Raw genomic sequence first — 13,323 nt, forward strand, 5'->3', positions numbered from 1 at the left:
CCGCCGCAATATCGCAGTCACGTTAAAAATCGCCGATCGCCGTCATTGCTAGTAAAAAAAAATGTATAATAAAAATGCGATCAATCTTTCCCCTATTTTGTAGACGCTATAACTTTTACGCAAACCAATCCATATATGCTTATTGCGTATGTTTTTTTTTTTTTTTTTTTCTTTACCAAAAATATGTAGAGGAATACGTATTCATTGACGTAAAAAGAAACCTTAAGATTTTAGAACCACTATAAATACTTATAATGGGGTGTGTGTCACTTAAAGCTTCCATGTCTCTATGGAGTCTACTAGCTCCAAGTATCTGACTGTTCACATGATAAAACAATGTTACACACCAACTTGGACAGTTTTTTTTTTTTTGCTCATAATTTTCATATGAAACGCCTAAAACTATGGGTATAGAATAAACTGTCTTGTATATGATTTCCACTCGGCAGCTGCTGTTACTTTCGAGAGTTCAGTACTAGTTCTAATATTGTCATGATGGGGAAATGGTGTTTTCCCCCGAAATGCATTGGAGGTTTTTACGACTTAAATTTTTAATTTTTTTTTAACAACAATTAAAATCTTGAACATTTATCTGGTTTCGGCCTGGTGCTTCTTTCCATATTTCTATGGTTTGAGCTACTCTTGGAGCTGCCTTACCAGATCTGTTGAGCATGTATGAAGTTTTCTTTCATCTGACTACACATGCAAGTCTAAAAGTTTCCAGCACTTCTTTGAGTATAATTCAACTGTAACCATTCATGGCAGTCTTGAGAAAAATCTACTGTAAATGTAGTATTGTATGAAAGGCTTAAAACGAATCTGTGCTTTATCATTGCAAGGTTCACATTAAAGATCTCGTACCCCCCAACCACCCTCATTTAAAGAGTTGGTGTATCATTTTTAATTAAACTTGAGCACATGGAGTGAAAAAGTAGCTATCTGTTTTATCTAGATTAAGAACTAACATGTAGAACTTGCATAGTATTGAAGAGTGAGAAACCATGAGAGCACCATCCAGTTTCAAGCATGGACTAGAGCAGTGGTTACCAACCTTACGTACCACTAAACTCAAATAGCTAGATTCAGAAAGAGTTAGGCCGGCTTATCTACAGATAAGCCAACCTAACTCTGAATCTGCGCCGACCTATGTTTAAGTGTATTCTCAAACCGAGATACGCTTAAACATATCTAAGATACGACGGCTTGCGCCGTCCTATCCTAGGTTGCAATATTTCTGCTGGCCGCTAGGTGGCGCATCCATTGCGGTCGGCGTAGAATATGCAAATCAGTAGATGCGCCTATTCACGAATGTACGCCCGGCCGCCGCAGTACATTTACGCCGTTTACGCAAGAGATGGGCTGCCTAAAGTTAAAGATGCCCCCTAGGTGGCGTAGCTAATGTTAAAGTATGGCCGCCGTTCCCGCTTCGAAATTCGAAATTTTTACGTTGTTTGCGAATAGGGATTTACGTCGTTTACGTCCACGTCGAAATCAATAGGCCGTGCGGCGTACTTAGCCGCAATGCACACTGGGAAATGTAGGCGCCCAGCGCATGCGCAGTTAAAAAAAACGTCAAAACCGTAAGGTCAAGCTCCATTAACATAAAACACGCCCCCTTACACACATTTGAATTAGGCGCCCTTAAGCCCGCCCGCTTTAGGCTACGCCGCCGTAACTTAGCAGGCAAGTACTTTGAGAATCAAGTACTTGCCTCGCTAACTTACGGCGGCGTAGCCTAAACACGCTAAGCTACGCCGCCGCAAAGTTGGGCCAATCTCTCTGAATCTACCTAAAAATGTTTACTGCCTTTGGGAGTCCCCTTGTTGTTCATCTTCCACTCTCTGCACTACTCCCGGTGCCACCCTCTGAGTTCACAGCTGCTGGAAATACAGAAGAGGCATTGTCTATCGGTGTGCACTGACAACATTGGGCAGCATTTATCCACCATGTTGATTTGGGGCAGAACAACTGGTGACCACTAAAATGTTCTCATGGTCCATGGGCCATTGGTTGGTGACCACTGGGCTGACTAGTAAAAGGTTGGTCTTACTTTTGCATTCAGTCTTCAGAATGGAATTTTCGTGCTCTCAATATGACCTGACTGTCCTGAACTGTGGAGGTTTTATAGTTTCTTTTTTCTTTTTTTTATCATAGGTTCAAACTCCATCGTAAATGTTAACATCAACCCCTCAGGAAACATTGTGCCTCGGTCTATGTTTGCGAAGGTTCAAGTAATAGGTAAGTTGAAAGATAAAGAGATTCGCACTCAGACCCAAATGTGCTCTCAAGGATGTATCGGATTAGCTGACGTAGGACAATTTGTTGCCGGAAAGTTTATCTTTGGCTAACACAATACTCTGATACAAAGTATATACAATTTACAAATCAAGTGTAGTGCTATACAATGAATAGTGCTAAAAATAAATGCATAGAAGTGAGCACACCACCTCAGTGAAAATGGATGAATGTATTAAATTCCTGCATTTTGTTTTCTAACAAATAAAAAAAAAACATTTTGTCTAAGCTACCACAGAGGGAATGTTAATGTAATTAAAGGGGAGTTCCACCCACAATTTCACTTTTTAAATATAAATACCCCTGTAATACACAAGCTTAATGTATTCTAGTAAAGTTAGTCTGTAAACTAAGGTCCGTTTTGTTAGGTTGTTAGAGCATTTAGATAGTTTATAATCTAGAAATAGACCGTGGCCATCTTAAGTGTGGGCATCATGAAGCCAGACTGTATGACTTCCTGGATTTCAGCTTTGCATATCTCGCACATGCTCAGTGCACAAGCAATGTAATAGGTTTCAGTCAGGTTTGCAAGGACTACTGGGAAACATGATGCCTATCCCAGAAACCCTTGCAAATAGCCTAGGCAAATAAGGAGGAGGAAGTAATGAAGGACTACAAAATAAAGGTATTTACAAGCAACAAATTAAATAAAAATTGTCCATTCTGAACACTATGAGATTAGAGCATGCAGCACAGACAAACATAAAAAAATGGGTGGAACTCCACTTTAAATGTTTCTTGGAACCATCCTGCAGTGAATGCACTGCTGAAAAATGTCTTGAGTAAAGGCCCGTGGACAAGATCTGACTTTTTGACAACGGTTGTCTGACGGACCTGTTTTTGCAGACAATCCAACCATGTGCACGCTCCATCGGACAAACTTTTTCGCTTTTTCATCGGACAAATGTTCGCTGTGAGAAGACAAATTGTCCTACGTCAGCTAATCTAATCATGTGTACACAAGTCCATCGGACTAAAGTCCAAACACGCATGCTCAGAACCAAAAGATCAAAAAATAGCATACATTGCCCAAAGGGTGGCGGTAAAGAGCGGAAAAACTATGTAGTAAGTCTATTACATCACTAGGTTCGTGTTTGTTGGCTGAAAAAGCCATGTGTATGCATCACAAGTTCATGGCCAATGCCCATTTTGGAGCAAAATCCACAGAAAAGTCAGATGGAAGTCCAATCGTGTGTGTATGGGGCTTAAGCCTTATTCCTAAAGACAAAAGTCTTGTTTTTGGATGCTGTCGAATCTCCTACAGCAGTCTGTCTCTGCTGGGGGAGATAATCCCTTGTCATGGTCACCACTATCACTAAGACACAAGGTGAGGGGGAAATCTAAAACTAGTTCTCCCCAGAACAAAAGTGAAAGGTAAGCCCACAACACCTGTTCGGGTGACATCTGAGAGGGAAATCCCTGTCAATTTTGATAGATTTCCTCTTTCCTGTTATCGTTCGGACAGGAGATGAAGTTAAGTCTTCCCAATGAGACAGACAATGACTTCAAACTTGACAGGTTTTAAACTCTTAAAATCAGTTTGGGTTCTGACATTTTATTTGCAGGAAAAGTTGTCAAAAATACATATGCAGTGCAGTCCCCCCCCCCCCCACCCTTCAATCGGTTGGGCACTAGCTATTCTTATACTGTTTGAATTGGGTCTATATATCCTGCTGAATGTGGCTGAAATTTAAGCTGTGGAATGCCCTCTCAGTAAACGCCTAAGGTCGACTAAACTTGATTTATCAACTTTTGTCAAAGGAGCAGATTTGAACATTTTCAATCAATGACATCTGCATCCAATCACAATGAAATATCTGACTGCCAACAGCTGATTCTACTCTATATACACTGCTTGGCATACAGGGATTTTTTTCAGGGGGAGCTCGGTTCCACCACCTTTAGCTCAGACCCTTAGGTGCCTGCTCACTGCAATCACTTGTTAACACACAAGTCTGGTTTCTGTGTTTACAAGTAACAGCTCTGCACTCTGTATGTAACCCCCTTAACTCTGCACTCTGTATGTAATGCAATCCTGGTATTTAATGCCCCTTTTAGACCTTTCTACTGTTTTTGAAATATGAACGGGGTCGTGGTTGAGTTCCTGCACCTATTTTCTGAGAAAAAAAGCACTGTTGGCATATATGGAGAAATCAATGAGCTAAATGGGAGAAATTGAAGTGTGTATGGCCAGCTTAGGCAGGGAACTAACGCAGACCAAATATGAGGCTCTCTGATTGGATAGGCTATCAAAACTCTAATGCCGGGTACACACGAGAGGATTGATCCGCGGATACGGTCCGCCGGACCGTATCCGCGGATAAATCCTCTCGAGGATTTCCGCGGATTTTGATCCGATGGAGTGTACTCACCATCGGATCGAAATCCGCGCCGAAATCCCATCGCGATGACGTGTCGCGCCGTCGCCGCGATGATGACGCTCACGACGTGCGCGACGCTGTCATATAAGGATATCCACGCATGCGTCGAATCATTACGACGCATGCGAGGGAGGGAATCGGACGGATCGATCTGGTGAGTCTGTACAGACCACCGGATCGATCCGCTGAAGCTGATTCCAGAGGATAGATTTCTTAGCATGCTAAGAAATTTTTATCTGCTGGAAATCGGTCGGCCCGAAAAAAATCAGCTGAAAAAGATCCGCTGGGTTGTACACACCAGCTGATCTATCCGCTGGAACTGATCCGCAGATCAATTCCAGCGGATAGATCCTCTCGTGTGTACGGGGCCTTAATGCGGAATCTCAAGCACATTCTGTTGAAGCAAGCTCAATGAGATCACCACTCACTCTGGGCTTAGAGGGACACTGCTGTTGAGGTATAGTTGGAGTACAGCCTGCTGTGGACTATGGAATTCCCACATTCCCACATTCAATACAAAAGGAGTGTATTAAAAATACTACATCCCTGCAGATCCAATGTTTCCACCAAAAAACATGTTGCAAAGTCACTCTTCAAGGCCTGAGAAAGTGTCCCAAGTGGCCCCTGTGAGGAGAATTTGTGTTAGTCCAGGGTGTGACGTGTGCTAACCGCTATTGAAATCTTATACTGAAAAGAACTGAACCCAACCAATTCATCAGTTAATCTTTTTGGTGCACTTCCTCCTGGAGTTCCCTCAACAAGTAGACACCAAGAGCTAGATTCACAAAGACTTTACGTCGGCGTATCTATTGATACGCCGCGTAAGTTGAAAGATGTGCCGTCGTATCTATGCGCGCTATTCAGTGAACTTGATACTCCTGAATTCCTGCTTCATCCGACCGACGTAAGTGTTAGTACGCCGTCGTATCTAGGGTGCATATTTACGCTGGCCGCTAGGGGCGCTTCCGTAGATCTATGATAGAATATGTAAATGAGCTAGATACGCCGATTCACGAACGTACTTGCGCCCGCTACGCCGTTTCCGTAAGGCTTACGTCCGGCGTAAAGTTATCCCTGCTATATGAGGCGCAGCCAATGTTAAGGTATGGACGTCGGAACAGCCGTCTAATTTTACGTTGTTTACGTAAGTGGTACGTGAATGGGGGTGTGCGTAGGTTACGTTCACGTCGAAAGCATTGAGCCGACGTTTCTTAGGGAGTATTTGCAAAATGATTCTGAGCCTGCGCGTGTGCGCCGTACGAACGGCGATTAATTTACATGGGGTCACGGCTAATTTAAATGTAGCACGCCCCCTACCTAATTTGAATTAGGCGGGCTTACGCCGGACAATTTTCGCTACGCCGACATAATTTAAGGAGCAAGTGCTTTGTGAATACTGGCCTTGCCTCACTATGTTACGTTGGCGTAGAGTGCAAATGGGATGCGCTACGCTGGCCAAAAACTGCGCCAAGCTCTATGAATCTAGCTTAAGTGTTTTCCACAAGTAGCTTATTGGCCTTGTATTCTCTAGACCTTTTTAAACAGACTACCTTGAAATCCAGCACCACTCCCAACCAGACCTGGACTACCTTGAGATCCAACGCTACTCATGATCAGACCTTGACTACCTTGAGATCCAGCACCACTCCCAACCAGACCTTTCTGTTTATATATTTATAGTCATAAAGCTGCAGTCTTTGAGGTCTGTTTCTAGGATTGTACAAAGTACTATGATGAACACAAACTGAATCTCTTGTGTATTTGTCATGTGTGTATCTTTGATAGGACAGAAAACAAACACTGGATACGTGTGTTTTTTTTTTTTCTTTTGTGAATTTCGTGTGTGTGTGTGTGTGTGTGTGTGTGTGTTTTATTTTTTTCCTCTCAGGTTTGCCTTAAAGGGTCACTAAAGGAAAACATTTTTTTAGCTAAATAGCTTCCTTTACCTTACTGCAGTCCTGGTTTCATGTCCTCATTGTTCGTTTTTGCTTTGATGTTGCTGTAATTCCTCTGTTCTGGACACTTCCTGGTTGTCTGTTTCCTGATCACCACAGTACTGGGAGATTTCTCACTAATCAAGGAGGTGTGTCTAAAACCCCTCAGCACCAATCCAGTTTCGTTTTGCAAAACCTTCACTGCCCTCTATTGGCTCTTTGTCTCTGTACATTAGAGAACCAGGAAACGGCATGCAAAAACGAAACTAAACTGTAGGTACATTATATGATTGGTTTTTATCTATTTTTAATCATTTTTAAAATGAATCAGTTAACTATTATGTCTCTATACCCTGTAAACAGTAATTTCAGCAATTTTTTTTTTCCTTTAGTGACCCTTTAAGTCTATTTGGTAAGGTACCTTTTTAATTTTGGTCTTTGTTTGCAGGGGACATGTTGGGCCGAGCTTTGACAAATCCTGAAAACTTAATTGTTGAGCCCAGGGGATGCGGAGAGCAAAATCTTGCTACACTAATGCCAATAGTGCGTGCGATGGAGTTTTTGAATTTAACCGGTCGTCTTACTGAGGAAATTCGACAACGTGCAGTGCAATATATGGCTAATGGTAATTATTTTTTTTTCTTTTTCCCACAAGCATTATAGAAGCACTCCTATTAAGCTGTAACTATTTGTGTGTGTGTTTTGTTTTGCAAGTTTTCTGTACTCGTTTTAACTGTTCTGACAAAAAATAATTTTCAGGACAAGTTGGCCAAAGGACACACCATTTCATGAAGGTCATGGTTTCCATATCATGTGGGAGCCAAAATGTATCTTTTTCAGATTGCATTGGCTTTGTATTATAGGCGGGATCCGTTCATGTCTGCCTTTCACAGCTGACCATTGGGGCATGAAGTAATGATCTGCATGGCTCCACCTACTAAACCTGGCTTTTGGATTAATGTTTAATTACATTTCTTTAAACTAACAATGTAAACCATTAACAAATGGGAAACTCCATATTTTTAAGGGAAAAACATAACTGAAATCAAAATGATTTGTGTAACTAGATCTGAAAACCCTTTTAAAGCCAAATTACATTTTTATTTATTTTTGGGGCCCAATTGGACAGATTTTTCATCACTTTTTGCTTACACAGAAAATGAGGGGAAGTTACCAGCTGATCGAAATTACCAACTTGGAGCAGATACTGTATTTTTAGGGAGACTGCCCCATTGGCTGTAAGCAACAGCTTAGTCAGAGTCATCAATCCATGTACACCCCCAGTGTATGCCCCTATATTTAATGTGTATGGATCTATATCACTATGATAAGCCATTGAAGTTCAATTTTGAATGTAAATTTGGCACTTTCCCACTACCATGACGTAGCTTTGATTGTACTACAAGACTTTTTTTTTTTTTATTTATTTGCAAGATGCTGTAGTTATTTAAATATTGACAGATGCCCTTAATTCTAACCTCCACAATGGTTATTCCTAGGATACGTAAGACAAGTGCGTTTCAGAAATTATGATGGAAGCTTCGGCGCCTTTAGCCCAGGGAGGTCTAAGCCAAGTGGATGGTAAGCTTCAAAAATAATAGACAGCAGCACTAACATCAGGGCTCAAGTCCTGCGGGAACGCGTCGGAACGGAGTTCCTGCACTTTTTTCTCAGCAGGAACTCAGTTCCCTTTGCAGGACTAGAGCAGCCGAGCTGCCTGAGCCAATCCTTCACTAAGCGGCGATACCCAGCTCGAGTCACTGTCAGGGGCAGGCGAACCTTAGTAATCCTTTATGTTACTGGCAGCTTCCTGTATATGGATTCATCGGGTAGTGTGCGGGTATTCCGTCACTTCCTCGATGCAGCAATGTCTCCCAGGAGACATTGCGGCATTGAGGAAGTAACGGAATACCCGCACACTACCCGATGAATCCATATCCGGCCAGTAACATAAAGGATTACTAAGGTACAGTGGATCGAAAAAAAAAACAAAAAAACATGCGGTTTAGTAATTATGCATATGAGCGTATCATTTGGTGGGGGAGTGGATCTTGGGTGGGAGTTCCCACACTTTTTTCCCCAGGACTTGACCCCTGACTAACATTGTTTTGTGCTAGCAATGTTGCAAGCCAAGTATTGTGCTTTTTTTTTTTTTTCAGCTTTGGGAATTTTTTTGTGGATTCAGTAACCCAAGCAGGTGTGACCTGTGGCTGACAAATTCAATTTATTCTGGGTCTGCCAATGTCTGCTCAGTCCCCATATTCCTCTACAATGTATGTCCTTGTAGGATTTTACAGACACGCTCAGACTTGAGGATAATGGTTGATGGCATGTGTTTTGGGGCAGTTATTGGGAACAGTGACCAGCTGCAGATAATGTTAGCCTAAACTTGCTTAATTAAAAATGGCTTTTCATCTGCTGCAAAATAAGCTGCTGCGATCTTAAAGGTAGATCTAAAGCAATTTTTTTTTTTTTTTTCGTGAACCCAAACTAGTAACATGACTTTGTAATGCATTTTGTTATCTCTTTGAGTACATAAAAAAACCTGCTGATCCTGCCAGAAATCCCTTGCTTCCTGTTATCAGTAATTGGCTGAGGGCCTTGAGTTCCTCTATTATGGAAGGGGGAGGTTTCTATACTCCTGTCCTGCTTTCATTGACGCATAGAACAAGTGCATGTTGACACCCTGAAACGAAAGTGGTACTGGCAGGATTACCAGGTGAAAATAATGTAAAGCCATTTTTTTCTGATTGCAAATTGAGGTAGGATTAACTATCCTAGGAAATCAACATATTAAAGTGGGTTTTGAAGAAAAAGCTAACAGACAGTTTTTTGAAGCAGAAGAGACATGCAATGAGGTTCATTTACTAAAACCTGGAGAGTGCAAAATCTAGTGCAGCAGTGCATGGTAGCCAGTCTAACTTAAGGGGTTGTAAAGGTGCATGCATGCATGCATTAAGGTGAAAAAACATCTCGGCATTAGCGGCCTCCCCGAGCCCCCGTTTACTTACCTGACCCTTGAAAAGTCCTGCGCCGTGAACGCGCAGGCTTCTCGGTCAGCTTCTCGGCTAATTCATTGGTTGATTGAAAGCAGCACAGCCATGGTCTCACGCTGCTGTCCATCACATCCAATGATGCGGCATGCTGGGGGCGGGGCCGAGTGATACCGTGAACGGCTATAGCCACCGGCAGTATAACGGGAGCACACCCGCAAGAACTTTCCACCATGCGAGAGAGCTTGCATAAAGTAGGAAAGTTCTTGTGGGGGGAGCCGAGACAGCCACCGAGGGACCCCACAAGACCAGGTTCGGGGCCACTCTGTGCAAAACGAGCTGCACAGTGGAGGAAAGTATAACATGTTTTTGTTTAAAAAAATAAATTCTCTTTGGTAATCCTTTAAGCTTGTTCAATTAAGCTTTGACTATAAAACCTAGAAGCTGATTGGGTTCCATGCAGAACTGCACCACATTTTGCACTCTCCAGTTTTAGTAAATCATCCCCTGTGTCTATTCTCTATTAAATGCCTTATCTACCTGTCTAAACTGTACATCACAGCTGTGAATGTGCAACTCAGGTGTGCAATTTCATCATCTGAGATGAATGAACTACCACACATATGCAGTATTGATGTCATTTCGGCCTGGCCAATCAAAATGGCCCAAAATTAAAATCTGGAAAAAGACCAGCTGAAAATGCTTTAAGCAAAATAGGGTGAGAATTCAAAGCCTGGGCAGCTGCTTCAGACATTTGTAAAGCAAATTTTAAAAATGAACCCTGTGTGTATTAAAAGCAGAGGAGTTGGGTTTTATAGATTTGCAAATCCTATGTGGAAGCCACACTGCGCCTAGTCAAGGTCCCTCTGTATAGTATGGTTCCCAATGCTAATCTAATAAAACTCTCATCCTGGGACATATGCTGCAATAAATTGAAGGCAGGTATGCCTAGAGGTAACCAATTCCAATGACTTTTGTCTAGTGTGTGTGTGTGTGTTTCACATAGACTCCATAGTGTTGGCTATTTAGTTTGAATTTAAACGGTGCAACAGTTGGCAGCACACCCTGCTATACTGATTTTGGGTGACCGTGTGGGACTGGATGTGGAAAACCTGACTGGCTCTACCTTTTCCTAAGTCTATTCAACACTAGAAAAAATGTTTTTTTTGGAGGGGTTTGGCTTGAACTGCCACATTATTTGAGTTTTCTAGAGAAAAAATGTCTTGTTGCTATGAGTTAATAAACATATAAATGCATGGCCAAGACATGTGTAGAGGACCTTACATGGGGATGGAACAACCACTATTGGTTGTGTTATAAACTTCAAACTAGTTTGAAATGCATGGAATTGGCTCCCTCATTTATGCATTCCAGGGAGAGGAGAAAAGCTCGCGCTCGAATACCGGCTCATTTCACACACAGGGCACATGGCACCTTTACACTATGAGGCAAGGCAGGAGCACATGCATCACTATAGACGCGTGTAAGGCCTAGCTATATCATGGTTCCAGACGGGTCCCTAGGCCAGACCCTGTGACACATAGCTAAAGAACTACGGTAATTAGTCTCCTAGCTGCCATCATTCCATCTCCTGACCACCCACCACCTCTATTGCCCCAAGCTGGCTAATTGAAATATAGGCTGTATTTGGCCTAATGAGGCTCACTTTCATACATATATGTATGACACAGACAAGGTGGTATAATTCAAGAAGTGTCTCTTGCTTGACTTTTAAATTTGGTACAAACTGTCTCAAATCATGGCAGCTAGAACAGTTCAACAGAAAATAAGCTATTCCCAAATAAAATAAAGGGTGCTCTGGTGCGTACATGTGGAGTAGTAAACAGTGTTACGCTAGCTCTTTCATGTTGTACAAGGAATTGCTTTAAACCACAGGTTGCACATTCTATTGCCCCTTCTCTCTCCCATGCAGGACTCCAATCACATTTCATATATACTTATGGCCCCAACAAAAAAAGCTGCTCAAATCTCAAGGGATTCCATTGCCAATAATAGGCACTGGCTTCCTTTAGATGGCCACTAAACCCCTTTAGAGGACACATTAGTGCTCAGATGGATTTTCCTAGTGCACTTTGATACACTCCATACAGTAACCTTCTATTCTAAAGGTGAAAGGGAGATCCCTAGAGGTCAAACGAGAACCCCACAGGCTTCTCAGGTACAGTAATGGAGAGTAGTAGATAAAAAAAAAAAAAAACCTGTTTCCTACTTGAAACCTCCTTACATCAGCACTAAGGCTGAAACGGATCTATAACTTACCTCCTGTATAGCAACTATACACATGGAGACTTATTTAGTACAGGAGGGATGATCTAATCTCACTCTAAGCATGTTCAAATCCAGGGTCCACTTCTTGCCTTCACAAAATAGGAGCAAAATATAATAAAAAATATTTAAATGAACCTGGGTAATGCTCTCATTTGGGTGCATCTGAGGCTGCATCAAGTACCCTGGATGCCTGTAGCTCACAAAGCACCAATGTAGAGCTGATATCTGTCTGTCTATCTATCTAAAAAGAGAACCTGCCTTGCTTAAAGTTTAATTTATTGCTGATATTTAAAGGTGCTGTGAGTCTGGCTGTTTTTAGACAAAGTGACCACTTCTCTTATGCAAAAACTCCTCCTACCTGCCTACCACTGCAGTAGTAGGATCCTATAGACCCCATCCATGAAGACCCCAGTGACAAGACTTTATTGTTTGCTTAAGGAAGGTAGTTTAAAAAAAAATCTATTTAAAAAAAGGGGTGGTGGGAGAAAAATGAAGGGAGGGGAGATGCAATAAAATGGGGAAGAAAATAAAAAATTGGGGTGGGGGGCTGTCGTTTAAAAGCGGAAGGTTTGAAAATGGCCAGAGCATGACTTTATCTTTTGATTTGTAGGTTGACTGTGTTGGCTTTGAAAACCTTGTGGGATATAAGACCATATACCTTTGTTGATGACAACATCTTCAAGCAAGGTCTTATCTTTTTGGAAAATTTGCAGGACTTGAATACTGGAGGGTTCAAGCCAGTGGGGACCTTGTTTAACAGTGGACTGAAGGTAAGGGCACTGTATTTATTTATTTTTTATTTTTTTTCAGCCAGAGGCAAATGGGAAACCTAGTGCAGAATACTTAATAATACATGCGACCTGATTGTCGGGCGACATTGGCTGTTCAATAAACAGCCAACATTCTGCCCGTATGTATGGCAGCCTTTACCGGCCATTCAGAAAACGATGCTGAAAAACCAGCGGCCGATCAGCCCTCTCATCTAATGGTTGAGAGCATTGACCGGAGTGTTCTGGCGAGGGGACATTCCCCCTGTCAGAACACTATAGCTTAGCGGGGGAGATCGCTGTACTAACATCGGATTGTGTAAGTACAGTGGTATCCACCGGAGCCTTCTTCCTTTTTTTATTTATTTTTTTGCTGGGTTGACCAAAAAATAACTAATGTTGTGTACTAGGCTTTAGTGGCAGACAGGTGGCTAAGCTAGATGGCACTCAGCTCTATGGGATAAACGGAGGAGGTGTAACTGATGTCATTGTATGCAATCTGATCTTTTTCTGTACCAAAAAACAGCAGGGGAAAAAAAATCTCCAAAAGCAAGGGGATATCTTCTCTAATGCTGCGTACACACGATTGGATTTTCCGTCAGAAAAACCTTGGATGGTTTTTCTGACTGAATTCCGCTCAAGCTTGGCTTGCATACACACAAGT

The 13,323-nt window shown here is 42.1% G+C and overlaps 1 protein-coding gene across 2 annotated transcripts in view; it reads left to right on the forward strand.

Annotated features, from left to right (window-relative positions):
- The window catches only part of LOC120946919 (alpha-2-macroglobulin-like), a 93,866-nt gene that overhangs the window by 61,809 nt on the left and 18,734 nt on the right, over positions 1-13,323 (forward strand). For both annotated transcript variants that reach the window (XM_040361743.1, XM_040361742.1), the window contains exons 23-26: positions 2,155-2,238; positions 7,059-7,235; positions 8,110-8,191; positions 12,503-12,662. In XM_040361743.1, the coding sequence (XP_040217677.1) occupies positions 2,155-2,238; positions 7,059-7,235; positions 8,110-8,191; positions 12,503-12,662 (503 nt within the window). The remainder of the gene's footprint in view (positions 1-2,154; positions 2,239-7,058; positions 7,236-8,109; positions 8,192-12,502; positions 12,663-13,323) is intronic.

This window comes from Rana temporaria, chromosome 8 (genome assembly GCF_905171775.1).
Source record: "Rana temporaria chromosome 8, aRanTem1.1, whole genome shotgun sequence".
Classification (NCBI taxonomy): Eukaryota; Metazoa; Chordata; class Amphibia; order Anura; family Ranidae; genus Rana; species Rana temporaria.